The sequence below is a fragment of the Mesoplodon densirostris genome, chromosome 12 (assembly GCF_025265405.1).
Source record: "Mesoplodon densirostris isolate mMesDen1 chromosome 12, mMesDen1 primary haplotype, whole genome shotgun sequence".
Taxonomy (NCBI): Eukaryota; Metazoa; Chordata; class Mammalia; order Artiodactyla; family Ziphiidae; genus Mesoplodon; species Mesoplodon densirostris.
The window spans coordinates 57167400-57189792 of NC_082672.1; the positions used below are offsets into that span (position 1 = coordinate 57167400).

Sequence of the window (22393 nt, forward strand, 5' to 3'; positions counted from 1 at the left end):
TACACCAGAAGTAAATATAGAATGTGGAGTAACAAAAGAACTGCATACTGTTCTAGGAGTATCATTTCATCTATCTGAGTGTTCAATAACAGTTAGACAAGGAAAATTCACGGATATTCTTTGCCAAGGACCTGACGATTCTTAATTATGATTCTATTTGCACTTTTATTTTCATGATGAGTAATTCATTATATGATGAGATGATGATTTCTTTTAAGCCATTAAAGAAAAATTTTATATGGTAATAACAGCTGTGACTTTTCATAGCAAAGATTAAATTTTCATTGTTAAACTTTCATATAAAAACTCCTAAATCAACTACACTTTAATAAAAAAAAATTTTTAATTAAAAAAACTCCTGTTGTAATCAAATAAAAAGTATCCTTAGCTGACAAAGGAATTTCCTTCATGAGAGGAAGAATGGGAAGAATATGTGTGTATGAAGTGAGTATGTATGTTTGTGTATGATCTTTAAGAGTTTTCTTTTTTTTTTTTCTCACTATGGGCATGCTTGGTCTAAAACTATAACAGACATAATTAGAAATGATACATGGCCATAAAAATGGTTGTATTATGCAACATGAAGTAAACTTTGCACTTTCATGAATCCATAAATTTTGTTTTATGTTAATTCTAATACAATTAAAATAACTAGACGTTATACTTAGGAACCATAACTCTAAAAAACAATTCTTGAAGACTTACAAATTGGATGTAATTTAGTGTAGTGCAAAGGGCATTCCTGTTAAAAATTCATTGCATATCATGTGGCCTATGATATAAACATTCTTCAAACATCTATGTTTCCACATAAATGAAAAATAACATACATAAAGATTCAGAAAGGTGAAAACTAACAATGTCATAAATCATAGGTCACTGATTTTCATCTGTTCACACAATCACAGATATTTTGTAGGAAATCCATTTATTATCATGTAATTTTTCCCTTCCATATTATTTAGTAAAAATGCTAATTTTGCTTGTATGGGGAAAGGTAGAAAGTTTAATTTAAGAGAGAAAAGTAAACGTTCACCTGTTAGGAAAAATGCAATAATCTCAATTCATTCAGCTTGAGGACAAGCAAGACAGGACAGATGTGCTTCTCCTGACTCACCTCTTTAATTAGGCTCATGAAGCGGGTCCCAAAGCGCCAGGGTTTGTGTCGATTGCACTGTAAGGAGCTGACTGTCATCTGGGGAAACTGCTGGACGCCCACAGATACCACGTGCACAGCATCATACATGAGAGCAGCATCCGTCTGAAAGCCGAGAGAAAAGGAAATGTGGCATCAATACAACACGGGAGACCCATGATAGGTGGTTTAGAAGTGGAGAGAAAGAAAGGGTGAGAGAAATAAATACCCAGTTTTTCTTCATGTAAGGGAGAAAACAGTATCTCCACATGCTGCGGTTCTCTTAAATAAGATATCGTGATCAAATTACTTCATGGGCTCCATTAGAACATCTGACCTACCCTCCCTTTCCTGAAGTGATAACCCAATTTCATATCATCCTAGTATCTCTGCTGAAGTAGGAAATGTGTGCAGACATGCATTATTTCATTTTTTGTCACACCCTCTGTCTCTTACTCTGTTCTACTGCATGCGTGAGTGCATGTGTGTGCGTGTACGTGCACACGCACACACACACACAAGGAATGCCAATGTGAACATTTTGAATGGTTACATGAATTACATATTGTATATAAAAGTAAATAAGTAAATAATTTCCTTGCATAGGAAGACAAAAAATTTGAAGAGACTCACCTAAAAAGTTTAAAGATATAAACCCTAATTTTTTCTGCAATTCAGCTTTTCAAAGGGTTCAATCTCAGAAATGATGCTAGCGTGTTGAATCTCAATACATGTGTTAATCCCTTTTCAAGAAGCTAAACTTAATCCCCTGTACTGTCTTCTTTTCCTCAAATTTCCATATGAATAAAAATTCATTTTGGCTTCTCAAGTAAGACCAGTATGAATTCTACTGTGTTTGCACCTGCTCAAATGACTGACCACTTTAGAGGTGGATGATAAAAAATAAAATGTTTATAAGTCATAACAAACCAGAGGCTCAGTGACTGTCAAGTGCTGTGTTAAATGGACCCTCACATTGTGTTTGACAGACCCGTGCCAGGCTCACTACCTACAGAAGAGATCCACTGACAGTGCGGGCAGCAAGGAACTTTGGGCCATCTGCTTGGCATGGTTTGGAATAAAAGCATATATTTCCTCTTCTCATTCACACAATTAGTGAGCTGTGAAATGAATTCCAAAATGAATAGGAACCCTGTAGATTAATAGCGTTTGCCACAATACAATACAAAATGAGTACACACAGTAGCTTTCATGCAAATGTATCCTCAGGAACTTAACCACATAAAATGGAAGGCAGCTAAACAGCACAATGCAGTGACAGAACATAATAAAAATACCATTTTATAGTTCATAAATCTTTGGGGAATAGAGCTCAGATTCATAACCTTCATTTGGTAAATACCAGCTGACTACTTTCACACACTCTGATGGCTGCACAGTGAAAACTCGAGTAGTGGAGTTGATACAGGCACATAGCATGAGCCTGAGGATCAGATTGATATTTGTCTTTGGCCTGAGTTAACACTCAGAGGACATATTTCATATACCACATGGATGGTTATAAAAAAAAATGTTACCAAGATATGAGAGACACATTTGATTGTAAAATAAAATGAATTTTTAAGAAATCACTGTCAACAAATGTATAGAGATATGAACACTTTCAGATACTACTAAAGGGAAGATAAGGGGCAATTTTGCAGATTTCACCACAAGGGAGATTTTAAAATATCCATGTTCTTTTTCACCTATTAATTTCTCTTTCTGGAATTTTCCCTGAGAAAAATCAAAGATAAGAACAAAAGCTACATACATTATTTATTTAAAAAAATAAAATAGAGTGGAAATCTACTGAATGTTCAAAATGAGGAAACACAATAAAATCACAATGTATTTCATATAAACATTAAAAATCATGTTTTGAAAAATATTCAGATGAGAAATTGCAAGTGGTAAAATGCTAACTGCAAAAATAGCTTATACAGAACTGTATTTCTAGCATAAACTATTATATACATCTTTATGAGTACTTAATATGTACTATTCAACTTATTTAATTCTCACAGTAATGGTTTAATAAAAACACTGATATTGTTCCCACTTTACAAATGATGAAACCAAGGTTGAGAGAAGTTAAGTAACTAAACAAAGTCACACAGGTAAGAAGCGGAGAGGTCCAGATTCAAACAGCCTCACTGCTTACAGCAAGTATTCTTAAATATCATACTGCATGTTATATGAACAACAACCAAAAAAAATTGAAGGGAAGAAAATACACTAAAATGATACTAATAATTACTCTTGGGAGATAGTAGTGAGTAGAATTTATATTTTTTCCTTTTTCTTTACTTTTTGCATCTTTTTAAGATGGAAGTTTACTACATACCATTGCAATTATTCCCAAGATGAAAATTTTGATCTACTGTCACAAAGTAACTAAAAGAACGCAAACTATGATATTACTACTATCCTGCCATGACTTACTGACTTATATGAAAATCCTAGAATAGTAACCTTATCTAAAATGACAATGCTAGGAAAGAATTTTGCTTAATTAAAAATTTGAAAACCATTTTTGGTACATAGTTTTAGCTTCTGGATCAGAGGATATACTAGATGATAATAAAACTATTTAAGATCTGTGATTTTAAATATAATTATAAAAAGAAGACAATATTTATCAAACTATAAGATAAATACTAGAGAAAAAATTATAATTAAAAAGTTGTTGATCAAATTTCTTCTTGAATTTCCAGTTTAAAAATATGTTAATTTATTATAAAGCAATAAATAGAACTTCTGAAACTACTCTCTCTGATATTTTCATCTGCTTAGGGTGCTTTTTTTGTCCTATTTTTAGACTAGTTGTTTTATGTGATAATATGGAGTTGTTGTCCATTTAAACTTGATATCCTGTCAGACTTTCCTTTACTGTATTCTTTGCAAAACTGTACATATGTAAATTCTTTCAGCTTTGGAAAGTTTTGAGAAAAATCCAGCTTATCAAAAGTGGTTTTCTTATTTTCACGAGAATGTATAAGCTTGAAATTTTTCCTTAATTTAGTAATATTACTAGTTAACATTTGTTCAGTATTTATTATGTGTAAGGTACTTTCCTTAAATCATTTCCTTTAATTCTCATAACCATCATGCAGTTGGAAATTCACTGGGTCTGTATAAAATAGGAAACTGAAGCAGAGAACAGTTAAGTAACTGGTCTAAAAATCATAGCATATAGAGGTGGAGCTGGATTTGGCTCTAGAAAATCTATCCAGAATTTACATACTTCTCTCTAGTTTCTTGCTCAGTGCTCTATATTTAATAAAGCAAAATAGTTTAAATTGTTTTAAAGTTATAAAATATAAGAAATATCAATAAGTACTTGAATACATTAATCTATATAATTTCTTAATAAGCAGTAAATATTTACATAACAAAAATGTACTACGAAGTAAGGGAAAGTATAGATTGTGGAGAACTGGTAAATATAAATTCACAAAAAAAGAAATACATTGATGTATGAGATTAAGTCTATAATAGGTTAGTCAGAATAGTAACATTAACCAAGAACAAGGTCATGAAAGAAGTAGATTTAGTCTATACAGTTGCTGCTCATTAGGTTTACAAAAGGCAAAGGTACTAGAGTATCTTTCAAGATCAGGTTTAAGGGGCATCTTTACTCCCAACTCTAAATTGTAGAGTTTGATTGAGCTGTTCTTGCTAAGTCCTCTACCCTCTCATTTTGACTCTATAATCCTTTGCTTTGACTCTTCTCTCAATGGAAAAATACGAGGAAAGAAGGGAGGAGTAGAACAGAAGAGGAGAAAAGTAGAGGAGACACACAGGTTAATTACTTTGTCATCGTTTTTATATTATCATTACTGTCAAGTTACATTGCATGCTTACTTTATGCCACACTATGTCCATTTCTCTATATGCATTTCACAAAGACCCTATGTTTCAGGTGATATTACTCTTATCATTTAGAGAGGAGAAAACTGAGGCTTAGTAAGGTTGAAGTAATCTTCTCAAGGTCTCATCACCTTGAGAGACAAGACTTAGAAAACAAGACTCAGGCAAAGCTTAGCTCTTAGAACTACCATCCAAACTATCATAATAAGACTCTGGCAGAAATAAGACTCAGAAACAAGCCTTAAAAACATGATTCAGGGCCTCCCTGGTGGCGCAGTGGTTAAGAGTCCGCCTGCCGATGCAGGGGATGCGGGTTCGTGCCCCGGTCTGGGAGGATCCCATATGCCGCGGAGCGGCTGGGCCCGTGAGCCATGGCCGCTGGGCCTGCGCGTCCGGAGCCTGTGCTCCGCAACGGGAGAGGCCACAACAGTGAGAGGCCCACATACCGCAAAAAAAAAAAAAAAAAAAAAAAAAAAAAAAAGAAAAAAAAAAACATGATTCAGATAAGGTCTAATTCTTAGAACCACCATCCTACCTACCATAAGCAACTATCTCCCCTAAATCATATTCCCACTGAAACTATGACAGGCAATGGAGGGGAAACTGATGGCAGCAGATCTCATATTTTTGGAGGTTCTGCTGAGTACCAGACAATTATGTCCCATAGACAGTATATCTCTGAGCTGAGATTCAAATAAAAGTTCATTTGTCTTCCAAGTCAAATTTTTTTCCTTGTACATAATAGCTACCTCTAAAAAAACTTCAGAGGTAAGCAAAACTGTATTTTAATCAACTAAATTAATATGGAGTATGTATACAATTTGATTATTAAAATCCATAATTTTAATTATGGGGGTTAGATAAAGTTGTAGTCATTCAGATCCTAAACTACAAAGACAAAATCTAGGCAGAGAGAAAAAATAAATCAGCAAGGAAGACAAAACAATCCATTCTATTTTCTCTCTTTCAAGTATAATTACTCACATATATAAATAGATCACACTTATTGGGAAGCTAGAATATGTGTTCACCCTGGGAATACAGACCAGAAGGAATTGCAGTCTAGGTAGGTACAGACAGAGTCAAGTGCAGCCCTCCGTGTTTCACTACTAGGTCAAGCGTCTATCAATAGCAATACAAGTCCCCTTGAGAGCCCATCTCAGACTAGACTGGAGATGAACTTTATTTTTCTTTCCAAAATAAGTTAGTTAACCTACAAAGAATGTCTGTCAGCCAAAAACTTGTTTTGCAAACCTTTAAAACTGTGCAATACAGTCCTACACATTTCAGTAAAACAACAATGATCTTTTTAAATGGATGGTTTGAAAAGATCACAAGAAGTGCCTTCTCATACATTTTAAATATACATTATCCATCTCCCTAACTTATTGCTGGGTTTATCTCATATCTAGTTTAATTACTTTTAGTCATGGAGTGTGCAACGCGGATGCAGGTGGAAGAGTGACGACTGCTAATTTCTATGGTTGAGCTATTGCCACAGAAATTGGTTTAGTCACCCAGTGCTACTTCATCTATCTCAAGTAACCTCAAGTCTGATGAGACTTTAAAGTATTGAAAGAACACTGAAATATAAGCATGCTTAAATTTCTTTTATGCTCTGAAAAAGTCCACTGCATATTTTAAAATAATCGAAGAATCAGGGAGATTAGATGCTCTCAAAGGTTTCAGATGATAAAATTTAACATAGCTAAATATTTCTGATTTGGGATGTATGACTGAAACATTTCCAAATATATAAAAACAGGAATAATAATGGATACTGTGACTAGTTAAAATATTTCTATGTACTTAGATTTCATTTACAGAAGATTCTGGTACTAAGCAGTAAATTACCAAGCATGTCCATATGGAGTGCACATGTTATTTCAGTTTCTGATCACTGTAATCATCATCATTAAACACCTTTTTTGTAAAGTTCTGGGATAGATGTTCTAGGAGTCATAAAAAATTAAAACATAGCCTTTATTCACATGAAGGACGAAACAGTTAGAAATGAACAATTTTGAACTACACATAGAAGGGAACATCGCTACATAAAATCTCTCTGATACTCTAAAGACTTCTCTTTGCAAAAAGCTATCAAAGGTAGGACTTCCCTGGTGGCGCAGTGGTTAAGAATCTGCCGGCCAACGCAGGGGACAAGGGTTAGATCCCTAGTCTGGGAAGATCCTACGTGCTCGGAGCACCTAAGCCCGTGTGCCACGACTACTGAGCCTGTGCTCCAGAGCCCGCAAGCCACAACTACTGAGCCCGTGAGCCACAACTACTGAAGCCCGCGCACCTAGAGCCCATGCTCCGCAACAAGAGAAGTCACTGCAACGACGAGCCTGCGCACGACAACGAAGAGTAGCCTCTGCTCACTGCAACTAGAGAAAGCCTGCATGCAGCAACAAAGACCCAATGCAGCCCCCCCAAAAAAATAAATTAAAAAAAAATAGAGAATTAAAAAAAAAAAGCTATCAAAGGTATTTATCTTTCTTCCCAATGGGGAGGCAATCTTCTGGAATATTCCATTCCCCCGGTAACATGGCTTTTGGGTACCCCATTGAGTTTTGCCTGGGAGAACTTGGGAAACAGCCTTTTCCCATTTATCTTCTCTATTATGCCAGCAGAGTTACATTTATGACAATGTCATTCTGCTGAAGCACTTTTTACATATTTGGGCTCTTGACCTAGCCTCCAAACATACCCAATATTGTATTTAATAATTTACATTTAAATGTAACTAATCTTAAGAGTGATGTGATATATGATCATATCTTGATTATAGTGATGGTTGTATGGGTGTATACTTAGGTCAAAACCTATCAAATTGTACAATTTAAATATGGGAAGTATAATACATCAATTTTATTCCAACACAGCTATTAAAAAAAACTGATGATGCATTTTTCTGGGAAGATGGTTCATAAATTTCATTTTATTCTATAAGTATCTAGAATCCTCACAAACTAAGCGTCACTGATCTGTATCTTCTTTCTTCCTTGAACATTCTACTTTTAATAAAACTATTTATGCTTTCTCATTTTTTACCTTCCTTTCTTGATACAAGCATCTTTTGGATAATAACCATACCTATCTTTGTAATACCATGCACAGTATCCCATATATTGACTTGCCCACAGTAAGTGTATAAAAGCATTTTCAACAAATGGATGAATTCAACCAAAAAGTTCATTTAAACTGTAAAAGAAATAGGTATTAGGAAGCTCTGAATAACAGTCACACTTTGCCATCTAGCTAGAATGTATTCCCTCCCAGAGGTACAGTGAACTAAATCTGCCAGTAGCTCAGACCTGGGAGGAATGCGAGTGCAGCCTCTGTCCTGTTTCTAAATGAATTTATAGTAACAGTTCCGTGAACACATTTATCTTTTCATTAAATAAGTGCAGGCAGGTCTCCTTTGAGATCTGAATGCTAGCTGGCAGGTGGCAGACCCATTCTGGAACTCCTACGTCTCAGATTTTGCTCATTTCTGTATTCCCATCTGAAGTACAGTGCATAGCACAAAGAGCAGCATGGTCTAATACGTGGAGTTTAAGTTTATGAATCCTGGCTCTTTCATTGACTTGATCTTTTTTTAAATTCATTTTTATTGGAGTATGGTTGCTTTACAATGTTGTGTTAGTCTCTACTGCACAACAAAATTGACTAGATCTTTTGACTAGCCCAATGACTAGATCTTCTATCTAAAACAAATAATAAAAAAAATTTAAATCCCCATTTGCCTTGTTTCTTCATTTTATAATTGAAAATGAAAAATGATCTGCCATATCTTTTCCTTGTTGGAAAAACCACTTTTATAAACCAGATAGTTCCAAGAGAAAAACAATTAATATTGATTCTTCAATTAGAAGACATGAATATTAAGGGTGGTGGGGAAAGGGCTGGATTCTCACCTCTGGAGCTCCCTCACACAATCAGCACAAGCCTAAATGGGACGGAGGATCATCCACCACTCTGAGCAAGGGTGAGGGTCACACATGGAAGGCAGGCTGGGGTTCGCTCATTCAGCTGGCACACTGCAGCCAGCACTCTGCCCGGCACGGAGCAGGTGCACAGTGGCTGCTAACGAAACGGAGGGATTGAAGAAGAAATGCCCTCAGACCCAGTCGGGAGCCAATTGTCAGAGACAATTCTCCCAGTTACACTGCAGCTGCCATTATGCTTACTGAGTTGCCGGCTCTTTGTACTACTCTGAAACGGAGTTCTTTACCAGCAGCTGCGTGGACTACATGGACTGCATGAGATAATACATTAAAGCAGTTTGCACAATCCCTGGCTCGTGGTGCATAGGCAGGTGTTAGATGATGATGATGATGATCACCAGAAGAGCTGTAATCTTGTCAAGATGGATCCTATCCAAAACAAGGGACCGGTTTAGAAAGTATAATGTTTCAACCCTTCTGCACCCACTGTTAGCCTAAATAAGGGAACAGGCTTCATGCTGTTCAAGAAAGCAGATCAAATTCTGGAAGGAGAAGGGGCAGGAAGGAAATTATCGTACAACAACAACTTGATTCCTGTAAAATGTGGTGTGTACACAATGCCACAATTCAGTGCTCAAAAAAAAAAAAGTTACTGAATACACACACATTATCTGACAAGTTTAGAATTTAAATATAAGTGGTAAAATATTACAGTATCTTGCATTTTGTTACTAGACGAAGGACTGCTGCTGGACAGATAATAACCTACCAGCAATGTGAAGCTGGACAAATCTACCTTGTAGTTTTTTCTAGTCTTCAGTTTCTTCATCTGTAAAAGGAGGGGCTAGAACCAGGTGGACATTTGCATTCCTAGAAAACTCACCTTTCATTCTTATTTTATATTGGCCTTTGTAATACAATCAAAATCCTAATTTATCCATCTCCTCCCCATAATGCTCTATGCTTTGTGCACTTTTGCAATAAACTTTGTACCAACATTTCATACAAATTTATAAATAAGGGAAACCAAAGTTTACTTTTCATCAGTCATTGTCTGCATTCAGAATCTACCCAATTCCTACCTGGTCCAATAAAATCTGCCAATACCTGTATTATATTTTCTTTGTTGTTTCAACTTCACTGTTAAACTTCTCACACACATTAAAACCCACCCTGGCTTCCTGATAGTCTGTAGAGAAAAACTAAAACCCTTTCTCTCTTATCCAAAGTCATTTACTAATATCTCAGGCTTTAACCATCTTTTGTCCCTCTCACAGAGTTAGGATATGAATATGCCTGTATTTCATGGTTTTTAACTAATCAGAGTGATTCCTGTATTGCAGATTAGTTGAATAAAAGGAGATTCCAGAAACTGCATGGTGAAAGACCTTTAAAATCCTTTAAAGGAATTCCTTTGAAAGGAATATGGAATTTTGTATCTACCTGTATGGTATTTAGTACCCATGAGAGCTAAAAGGAAGAAGAGCTTAAAGGAAAGATAAAGAAAGAAGGGAAAAGAATAGAATGGGTTCAGCCTTACAGTCAAATTGATGAGTTAGGAAGAAAATTCAAGTTAAGCAATGCTTTGAAGATTAAGCGAAGGAAACAGTATCAGACGATAGTGTTGCTGGGATTCAGAAAAGAAATGGCCAGGGCCAGGATTAATGCAATGAGTAATTAATGGATCTATTTGTTTGGTGTTCCTGTAAACTTGTGAATTTGAATAAGTGTCTATGTCTCTTCAAACCAGTACTCCCTGTCTTAAGCTAAAAGCTACCAAAAAAATTGTGGCAGCAATTTCACCTATTTTGAACAGGTAGTCTAAATGTTCATTTTGAGAGTAAGAGTTTTCATTGGCTCTTTATGTTTATATTATACAATTTTGGGCTTTCAATCTTGCAAGAACTCTTGCTGGATGCCATTTTCTTTAACAACAGTCAACAAGATAATTTTACAAAACAGCATTATTTCTCAGCAAGCTTTTAGATCTTTATAAGATATGAAATTTAGTCCATGGAGTATTAATGTTAGAATTGTGAAAGCTTTAGGAGATGAATATTTTGCATTCTTTCCAAGAATTATATATATTCATCATGAATATTTTCTATATAATTTTCTTTCTTTCCTATATATATCTTTAAAATGCACCATTTCCCAGGCAGAAAATCCTATATCCTATTTGTTTTTACTGCCACCGTCTAAACTACTTGAAACATTTATACACAAATTCCAAGATGTTTAGATGTTTCTCAAACACCATGTAGAGAAACTCTTCACTTTATAAATGATTAAGGAACAGCTGTGAAGCAGATAAGACAATGCCAACAGGTTTTCAATTAAAAGTTTCATTTAACTAATGTAATTATTCTTACCTAATTAAACTTTTCCACTAAAATCAGTCCATTGAGTTATCTCATTCTCTTTTAAAATGTTCCATGAAGCTCTTACTAGCATACATGAACCACACTGTATTGATGGGATTGTTAATGAACTCTCTAGCAACAATGCACTGGCCTTAATAATTTAGGTCCTGTTAAATTGTGTCTGCTTTTTACTACATTTGGAACTGCTATTGATCTAGAGAAGAGTCAATATCAAGGGGAAGTATTCTCTGCACTTCCAGCTTGTGTCCAATACATCCAATTATCCTAATATCTGGAGCTCAAATTAGCTTCTTGCATTAAAAATTTATGTTCATCAATATTGTTCATATTTACTTTTTTCAATGTAATGAATTAAAGTTGATTTTTTTATGTTGTTAACAGACTGATTCTAATTTGAAATCTAGGAATATGCAAACCAAAAATACACCAGAAATTTGGGTTCATGTAAATACGAATTCCAAATGCCTATAAAAATTGAAAACCCGATACTTCATATATTATTTACCCAAACCAAAAATTAAATTATATTAAAGATCTATTTTAAGCATGATTTGAAGAATAATGTAGAAATTGATATAGATATTTCTGGACAAATAAAACAAAAGATATGCAAACAAATCATATTAATATGTGTCCTTAACAACTTTTTATACACTTATTGTGTGTTTAGCTCTTTATATTGTGCTCTATATACGAAACTGTAATAGTAACTTCTCATAGAAATGTGAAAAAGTAAAAGTTTCGCAGAAATCTAATGGGACTTAGAGCTTTAGCTTTGTAATTTATTAGTCAGTACTGTAAGTCATGTTATCTTAGCTTCATTTTTCTCATCTTTAAAATAAGTAGAATAATGCACCTCACGTTGTAAGGATCAAATTAGATAAATTTAGAAAAATTAGGGCTATAAAGCTCTTTAAATATGTCATAATTATAGAGTGGAGTAATTCAGAATCTCAAGTATGTTAGCACCAGTAATATCAATTTAGATGAGGAAGTGGTCTTTGAGGAAAAAAATAAGAATTGATTTGCATATTTACATTTGTACCTTAGATCTTAACTTGAAGATTCCCTGTCCCTTCACTACTTTAATTAACCTGGTTATTTCCTACTTTGAAAATACATTGATTTAACTAATTATTGTTTTATTGCCATGAGGAGATGCCTTTGCTTGCTGACTCTTGCGTCTCTTGAATATCTCTTTTCCCATATGAACATATGCTTTCACAATTATCTTTTTTTTTCATTTGTCTCTAAGTGCTTTACAGTTTGATTCACTCATTCAACATTTATAAATATTATTGTGCTATTGACATCAAACACAATTATGAGTTTGGGCAATAAGACTGGGAAGTCAAAAATGATTTAGAAAAACATGTAAATCAACATTCTTAATATAATGCCGCATGCTGGGTAATGGGGAGGTATCTAATTTTGTCTGGAGTAGTGCCTATCTATTGATATGTTAGAAAGTAGGTATTGTTTGAAAGATTTTCCTATTAGCACCTATATCTTCAAAAGGCAAAAGGAGTGGAAAAAAGCTAAGAAAACAAAAGTTGGAAAGAATAGTGGGGTCGAGGGAAAAGGTCAAACCAGAATTCTCACTACTTTTTTTTTTTTTTTTAAAGATTATACTTTGGGACTTCCCTGGTGGTGCAGTGGTTAAGAATCCGCCTGCCAACGCAGGGGACAAGGGTTCGAGCCATGGTCCGGGAAGATCCCACATGCCGCGGAGCAGGTAGGCCCGTGCGCCACAGCTGCTGAGCCTGGGCTCTGGAGCCCGTGAGCCACAACTGCTGAGCCCGCATGCCACAACTACTGAAGCCCACGTGCCTGGAGCCCATGCTTTGCAACTGGAGAGGCCACCGCAATGAGAGGAACACGCACCGCAACAAGAAGCGGCCTCCGCTCGCCACAACTAGAGAAAGCCCGCACACAGCAACGAAAACCCAACACAGCCAAAATAAATAAATAATAAAATAAAAGATATTTTAATTAAAAAAAAAAAAGATTAGACTTTGCATCTTGAGATTCCTAACATCTCCTTTAAAGACAGTTAGAATAGGCTTGTTCTTTACTGAAATAGATATTAAAGGATTCTCCTAAAGTTGAGTCTTTATATGTCATTTCATCTTATAATGGATCTAAATGGGACACTAAAAGAGTAGAGCATGGAATTCAGAAGACCAAGAATATGATCTGATTAAATCATGTAACATCTTTTTTTTTTTTTCTTGCAGTATGCGGGCCTCTCCCCGCTGCAGTCTCTCCCGCTGCGGAGCACAGGCTCCGGACGCACAGGCTCAGCGGCCATGGCTCACGGGCCCAGCCGCTCCGCGGTATGTGGGATCTTCCCGGACCGGGGCACGAACCCGTGTCCCCTGTATCGGCAGGCGGACTCCCAACCACCGCGCCACCAAGGAAGCCCAACAGTTTTTTTTTTTTTAATCCTTAGGTATTTGCAACTACTTTTTTTTTTTTTTTTTTTTTTTTTTTTTGCGGTATGCGGGCCTCTCACTGCTGTGGCCTCCCTCGCTGCGGAGCACAGGCTCCGGACGCGCAGGCTCCGGACGCGCAGGCTCAGCGGCCATGGCCCACGGGCCCAGCCGCCCCGCGGCATATGGGATCCTCCCAGACCGGGGCACGAACCCGCATCCCCTGCATCGGCAGGCGGACTCTCAACCACTTGCGCCACCAGGGAGGCCCTATTTGCAACTACTTTTATTCTCAAGGAAAACAGTACAAAGGTGTTACACAAACCTATCATGCAAAACAGAAGAATAAAGTTTACTTTTATTTCATTATCCTTTGAAATTAGTTGAATCACAATGACTATCCTTGACCAAAATTTAAAACAGTGAAGTTTACTACAGATTTGAAAAAACATAGTAATATGCATATCTGCTATAACATTAGCATATTATGTCAGTTTTTAACTATATGCCATGAATAATATTTTGCCTTTTCTTTTAATTAGAAAGTAAATACTTCATAAAGAAGTTATTTGGTCAAAGATTATTTTCTATAATTCCTACCATATGGCACTGTGGTAGGCACTTTATAGATATTATTTAACATAATTTTCTTTAACAATCTAATGATATATGTAGAAGATTCTGAGGAGCTGAGGCTTAAATCACCCAGTAAGGGGCACACCTGAGAGATTCTGCTTTTTCTGAAGCCATGATACTTTATGATACATCAATTGTGGCTATTTATAGCAGTGCCTAAACAATACAAGTTAATCATCTATTTTAGAAAGTAGCTCCACTCCTCTTAAGCTAATGCAGTGTGCCCTATGAAACAAAGGTCACTGAAAAGACAGCTTTCATCCAAAGCTTTTCATCATTGAAAAGACAGAGTTCATTTCTTGATGACATGAAGTTATTTTTTCCAATCCAGAGGTGAGAGAGAATCAGTAAAATTTCTAAGTATGAGAAACCACAATTTCCTCATGAGACATACGTGCATAATGATGTACTAGCATCTATGGTTAGGTGCTAGAAAAAATTGGTAATACTATTCTGGAAAACAATCTGGAAATCCGTGTCAAGCACAAACTGGGACACTATCATTTCACTTTGGGAATTTACTCCATAGAAACAAAAAGACAAGAGCACATAGATTTATATACAAATACATGCATTACAACATGGCTTATATTTTTAAAAATATAGCAGCCTAAATGTTCCTCATAAGGTTAAGAAATTTGTAATATTTATAAAACTGAATATTAAAATTATTGTCTAGCATTATATGTATTGCCATGTAAACATGAATGTTAAAATTTATACATCCATACTACAAAATAATATATTCCTCTTATAGCAGTACAGCCTTACATTCAGTAAAATATTTGAGAGTCCTCCATCTGTGCTCCAACCTTTCTGATGTAATTATTCTCAAGAGCATTGATGTATAAATACACATACACACAGATATTGCATTTATTTTTGTTGTTTTAATCAAAAATGGAATATATTAAAGTTGCTTTAAAAGAAACCCAAGAATATACCCTTCCAAGTTAGTATTAATAGATCTACCTCATTATTTTTAACTACTGAATAAATTTCAATTATGAATATTCTTAAGATGTATATTGTTTAGATATAAATAAACTATAGCTTATGCCCCTCATGTTAATTTAAATATATCTATATCTATCTTCATAAATACATAGAGAAATTTAATAAATCCAAAATGTTTCCAATCATAATTGGATTATAGAAAAGTTTATCTTTCTTCTTTACATTTTTATATTTTATGAGAACATTACTCTCATAGGTAGAAAAAGTGCTAAAGTTATAACTGTCTGGCATAAAATAAAAATAAATAAGGCACAATTTTACTCATGCTTGATATTTAAGAATTATGTGTTGTGCCTATAAACAGCATAATTTCAGGTATACTTCGCTTTATTGCACCTTGCAGATACTGTGTTTTTTATACATTGAAGGTTTGTGGCAACCTTGTATCCATCAAGTCTATTGGCGCCATTTTCCAATGGCATTTGTTCACTTTGTGTCACATTTTGGTAATTCTCCCAATATATAAAAGTTTTCATTATTATTATTATTTGTTATGGTGATATGCAAAAAGATTATGACTCAACCTGCTAAAGGCTCAGATGATGGTTACTATTTTTTAGCAATAAAGTATATTTTAATTAAGGTTGTACATTTTTTAGACACTTAATAGACTACAGTATAGTATAAACATAACTTTTATATGCACTGGGAAACCAAAAAATTCCTGTGACTTGCTTTATTATAGTAGTCTGGAACTGAAGCTGCAAGATCTCTGAGGTATGACTTAATAGACCAAAATCAAATTACTATGTTTTTATTAAAAGTAGCATGTTTTAATGAACTTATTTACAAAACAGAAATAGAGTCCCAGATGTAGAAAACAAAACTTATGTTTACCAGGTAGGAAAAGGAGGGGAGGGATAAATTGGGAGATTGGGATTGACATAAACACACTACTATATATAAAATAGATAACTAATAAAGACATACTGTATAGCACAGGGAACTCTACTCAGTACTCTGTAATGACCTATATGGGAAAGGAATTTTAAAAAGAGTGTATATATGTATATGTATAACTGATTCACTTTGCTGTACAGCAGAAACTAACACAACATTTTACATCAACTATACTCCAATAAATTTTTTTTTAAAAAAAGCATGTTTTCTTCTGAATTCTAGCTAATAACTCACTGTTTACATGAGACACTTCTAATTTCCCTGAAGTTCAACTACAGATTTTTCATCTTTGTATATGTAAACTCAATCAGAAGTAAGAGGCAGGCCCCAAGACTGTCAGGTGAGATTAAAAGAGCTGCCTGGATGCCATGTCAATCTAAAGGCAGACTACTTTGGACAACTACTATAACAACCATCCAGGCCATTGTCTGCATCAGAGGACATAAAGAATTATTTTCTAAATACGGACATCAAAAGAAAAAAATGATTAATCAAGTAGTATCTTAAAGCTTTTCTACAAGCATTGATCTGTTAATTAACATGGTATCTGCTTCCTGCAAATGAAGCCCCAAGCTATTAAATAAAATTACTGCAGCGCTCCCTAAGAATGAGGCTCAATTGGAAAAAGCACTAATATGTTTTTTTTCTGTCTTGAGCCGAGCGATTAGCAGGCAGCTCAGCTCTAGAAGATGACACTCCCAGAAGTCATTTGGTCATAGAGACATGCTGTATTTACCTAATATGCAGTTTGACAATTACATGGCATGACTAGATGTTTCCAAACAAGAACAGTTGTTTTATGTATTTATTTATAGCTGACTTTGTTTAAAAAATCTGAGGTAAACATAGCCGATCTTCTTCTCCCAATTGAATTCTACAGAAATCCAAAATGTGCTCATTTATGTCAAACATGACTTTGAGGAAGGTTTTAAATATTTCAGGAACTGTTGAAGATATCATTTTGATATCCTCAATGATATCAAATATTTAACCATAAGATTTAGAAAAAAATATTCAAGAGTAATTATTAAAAATATATAATTAATAAAATAGCTATTTTGCTCTTAAAAACGTCTATTAAGTATTAAGATTGCTTTTCTCAGTTTTCTCTAAAAGCAAGTCCCAAATCAGTGAGCAGTCTTTATAAGCACAAGTGGAATAAGTACATAAAGTTTACCAGGAAAATGTTGTTTCAATGATTACAGTCTATCATTTTCTTAAAATAAACAAGTGATCTCTTCATATTAAAAATGTTTTAAGTTAATAAATGGCTCCTTATTCCAATCAATGCATCTTGCAAAACAAAGGTAGCTTAAAACGTTGTTTTAATCATTTAATTTAAATTTTAATGGAATTAAACTCATAAACATTTTGAAATTTATCCTTTATTTGTGATGCAAAAAAAAAAAAAGGATTCCATATAAATGACTCAGAATTTTTTTCTGAGAAATCAGGTTTCAATAGATGTATAGGAAAACCCAAATTTGGTATGTTCCTAATTTCCAAATAAAAGGTCATTTTAATCATTATGCACCCAGATTAACCTCATTTAAAAGTAGTGCCTGCTATTTCTAGAGACTCTGAAGAATGGGTTACAAGATTAATTTCTGCTTCATGGAGAGGAAGAGAGAGGGACTGATTTCATAAGAAAACACTTCCTGAAGGAAAAAATATCTTGATTCTGTTTTCGTGTGACTTCCCTAGGCAGTATATCAGGTCTCTACCTCTGGGTTAGGCAGATTATCTTCAAGACTAACCCAGGTAGCTTTTGCAAAAGAGGATGTAAATGCACTCTCTAAAACTGAAACACAGTCTGAAATAATTGAATCATTCATTCCACTATTCTTCCTAGAAAATATGCCAACTATTAAAGACCCAAATGTTGTGCCCAATTGCTATCAGCATTTGTATTTACATAATAGTACATTAACACAGGCATAGTATCATTTAGATTCAGAAGGAAATCAGAGAGACACAAAGGGATAGTGCACATGCATTCCATAATCAGCTACCCTGTGCTAGGCAGAGAGAAAAATAAATGAATTCAGGAAATAGAAGTAGACTCTATCACTGACTGATTATTGGGGAGATGAAGGGAGTGATGACAAACAGAAAAGAGGTTACAGTAACTCTCAGGTTTCTTATTATTTTCACTAATGGAAAGATGGTCATGATATTCACTGAGATAAAAATAGTGTAGATAAATGCTATCAAAAATGTGCCCTCACAATCACTTTATTCTCCTGCCTTGCCATATGTTTCTTCAGAGTACTTATCACTATTTGACTGCACAGAGTGTGATTCTCTTCCCCTCCGTTAGAACATAATCTCCATGGGTACAGGGACGTTACTGACTGCTGTATCTCCATGAGTAGACAAGAGGTCTCAGGCTGGAAGATGATAATATTGAGTCGCCTCTGAAACTTGCAAGCAGGAGTATCTGGTAGTTGGGTTGGATATATGATTTTATGTTTCAAGTGACAGGTATGGGCCAGGGATTTAAATTGGGAAATCATCAGTTTGTGGAGAAGGATTAAAGCACAGGAGCAAGTGACACTCGGAAGAAAAGGTAGAATTAGAGAAGAGAGCCCTGATGTTCACAGACATATGAGGACGGACAGAGGAAGAAGAGCATGAGAGGGAGACCACAAGTAGAGAGAGCCAGGAGGTAGTGGTGTCAGGGAAGCAAAGGCACAGGAATGAAAACTTTCTATAATTTTCTGAATTTGGGTTGACCTTCCTTAAAGGCAAATGTCTATTTCTTCCCCTGTCAAATCAGACAAAATTCATAAGTTGTCTTTTGCTCTTAATTGTGCAAATGACAATGTCCATAGAAGCACTAGCAACAATCAGAACTAGTTATATAATTTGCAGGGCCCAGTGAGAAATAAAAATGCATGGCCCCTATTTAAATATTAAGAATTGCAAGATGGCAACAGCATGGCACAGCAAGCATGGGTCCCTTCTAAGCACGGGGTCCTGTGTGACTGTACCAGTCACACGTCCATGAAATCTGACCTGGAAACAACCTTTATTTTTTAGTTTCAATCAAGCTTAAATGAATTAAACAATAATATGATACTTTCCATAAAAGACTAGCCATTTCATCTGGCAAATTTCTTAAACCTTGAGTGAACAAGAGAAAAGAATCCCGTGGTACTTTAGAGTTAATAGTAGCAGAGGAATATGGCTCCTCAATCAATCAGAAGGGGATTGATTTGAGTAGAAAATACAGATGATTTTGACTGGTTGAATAAACTGAACATGATTATAAGATGGTAACTTCCTTGTATTAAGAAAAAAATGGAAATGAAATGTTTATCTTCTGGGATATATAAACATTAACAATGTATCCAAATAGCCAGTTAATTTGAGTTCTTTAGTCAGATAACTGACAGTGACCAAATAACATACAGTGACTAAATAAGGCCAATATTCCATTTCTAGAAACCTCTGATTCAGAGTCTTTTTCAGGATTGAGTGAATTAGGACAATTACACCAGCGCAGAGCTTTGGTGCTGAGGGAATCACTCAGTTGTTAAAAACAAATCCTGAGACTCTAGTGTTCTTACCACATTGTCAAGGAATCAAAGCAGTAGGCACAGCCCTTTGATTTTCTGCCAAGACCCTCGATCTTTAATTGTTCTTTTGTCATTATTTGTTCCTCGGGAGGATGGCCTTGATGTTCTTTGAAACATTATTTCATTTGTACATGAGTGTCTCCAAGGAACACCCAGCATGATTTGTCCTGGCACTGCAGCCTCTTGTAGACAGCCCTGGGATACTTTTCAATACAAAAGTATTGAAAAATTACACTTTGATAGTGACTTTAGTTTGCTTCTAGATTAACCTCATGGGTGTCTGAAATTCACCCATACGACATATCTACTTTTTAGCTGAATATTAACTAGACAAGAAAGCTGTAATTAGCATCTTGAATCTGGACAAACCTCAAACCCTGTCAAGGCATGTACCTAATGACACCATTTTAGACTAAGTTATTTATCAAACTAGATCAGAGAAATGCTGGTCTTGTCACTCTGAATACCCAGATTCAGAGGCATATATAAACCTAAATCATCCCCTCTCCTTCTGAGGAGGACTAGGAGGTACCAAATTAAGAAAAGAAATGGGAACATTATGGTAAGATGTGATTAGGTAAAACCTTTGCATTTGGTTTTGTTAAAAATATAACCCTGAAATATCCTGGCCAGAAAAGTTTTTACTATGAGTTTGAGGAAAAGCAAAGGCTCTTAAAGGCCATATTCTAATGAATGACTTTATAAGATATAAGTTTGCTGATTTTAGAGTCAGGAAAGGAATATTGCAGAATGATAAGTAAACTATAAGCATAGCCAAGAGGGATAGAGCACGTGTACCATCAGGAACTCTCTGAAGACATGAAGGGGCCACAATTACACAATTTTGTGCTTTCATCCATTGCCTAAGTCCCTTGAGTGAACTTGTTTACACCTAAATAGGTGCTTGAACAACAACAAAAAGAAGGGCGGCTGAAATCACGAGTCACACAGACATAAATGCTCCTGCTTCCCTTTACAAGTGATTAGTACAAGCCAAAACCAAAAAAGTCCCCCAACAGTTGACACCATTTCTCTTTGTAGCCAGGGAATACAGTGATGCTGGCCTTCCAGGTGATTTTCACGTGCAGGTGTACTTGAAAAGAAAGAGGACACTCTATACGAATTCTTGGGGGCATTTAACTGTCTTTGGAGAGTTTATTCAGATTCACTACGAGAGCATCACTGAGACTATGTCATCCATCAACTAACAGCTGACATTTGATTCTCATTATTGTTTAACATGTAGTAAGTATCTCATGTGAGACAGATACTGTACAGATAATGTAAAACACATGGTTGTCAAAGTCAAGAGATAAAAAGTTAACTTTGGCTGACAGTGTTAGCTTTCTCAAAAATTGTATTCACTAAGCGAATATCTCCAAATAAAATGATATACAGCACAAGAGGCTTTGTTTGTGTTAACCTTGTTACATGGATTTTTAATTCTAAAATCTCGCACATTTAATTTAGTATCACTAAATTTGCATTTTGGTAGCCTATAAAAACTTTCACAGGAATATCCTCACTCAAGGATGTTAATTTAAAATGTTTTTTAAAAATATTTGTTTTTGTTTAAAAATTAGGTGCTGCAGTTATCTAGCTAGTGATCACTAAAAGAGAAACTGTATTCTAATGAAATGAATATGATAGAAATTGCTCACAGATTTTGAATAATTACTAGGAAAATTGTAACACAAATAAAATTACTTAAATCCTCAAAAACTAATGATAGTAAGTGCTGCTGTTTAGTATACAGCAAAGGGCCTTAATGGTGTTTTTATAACTTCAACTCAAATGACCAGGAGCGAATCTGTTCTGCATTTAACAGCCATGTGTCCCATGGTAAATCATAACCTCTCCAAACCCCACTTTTCTCAGCTATAAACTGGGAGCAATAATACTTGTCCTGCTTACTGCCCCAGGGTGTAAAGGGGCTTAAATGATACAATGTGTGTAAAAACACAATCAAATCTCTATACAGTCATTAGCTGCTGTTTTTGTTATGCAAATCTAGAGACTTTCAGCTTTGGGGAAGGCTCCTTGTAATTATAAATTTGTTTTCAACGCAACAAAAACTAGCGGACTTCCCGGGAAGATAGCGGAAGAGTAAGACGCGGAGATCACCTTCCTCCCCACAGATACACCAGAAATTTAGCTACACGTGGAACAACTCCTATAGAACACCTACTGAACGCTGGCAGAGGACCTCAGACCTCCCAAAAGGCAAGAAACTCCCCACGTACCTGGGAAGGGCAAAGCGGAGAGATCCCCGCACAGAGGATCGGTGCCGACCGGCACTCACCGGACCGAGAGGCTTGTCTGCTCGCCCGCCAGGGAGGGCGGCGCTGGAAGCTGAGGCTCGGGCTTCGGTCGGAGCGCAGGGAGAGGACTGGGGCTGGTGGCGAGAACTCAGCCTGAAGGGGGCTAATGCGCCACAGCTAGCCGGGCGGGAGTCCGGGAAAACTCTAGAGCTGCCGAAGAGGCA

At 35.6% G+C, this 22393-nt stretch overlaps 1 protein-coding gene across 4 annotated transcripts in view; it reads right to left on the bottom strand.

Moving 5' to 3' along the window:
* Window positions 1-22393, bottom strand: part of GRIK2 (glutamate ionotropic receptor kainate type subunit 2) — a 649287-nt gene that overhangs the window by 232506 nt on the left and 394388 nt on the right. For all 4 annotated transcript variants that reach the window (XM_060114614.1, XM_060114613.1, XM_060114617.1 and 1 more), the window contains one exon: window positions 1118-1261. In XM_060114614.1, the coding sequence (XP_059970597.1) occupies window positions 1118-1261 (144 nt within the window). The remainder of the gene's footprint in view (window positions 1-1117; window positions 1262-22393) is intronic.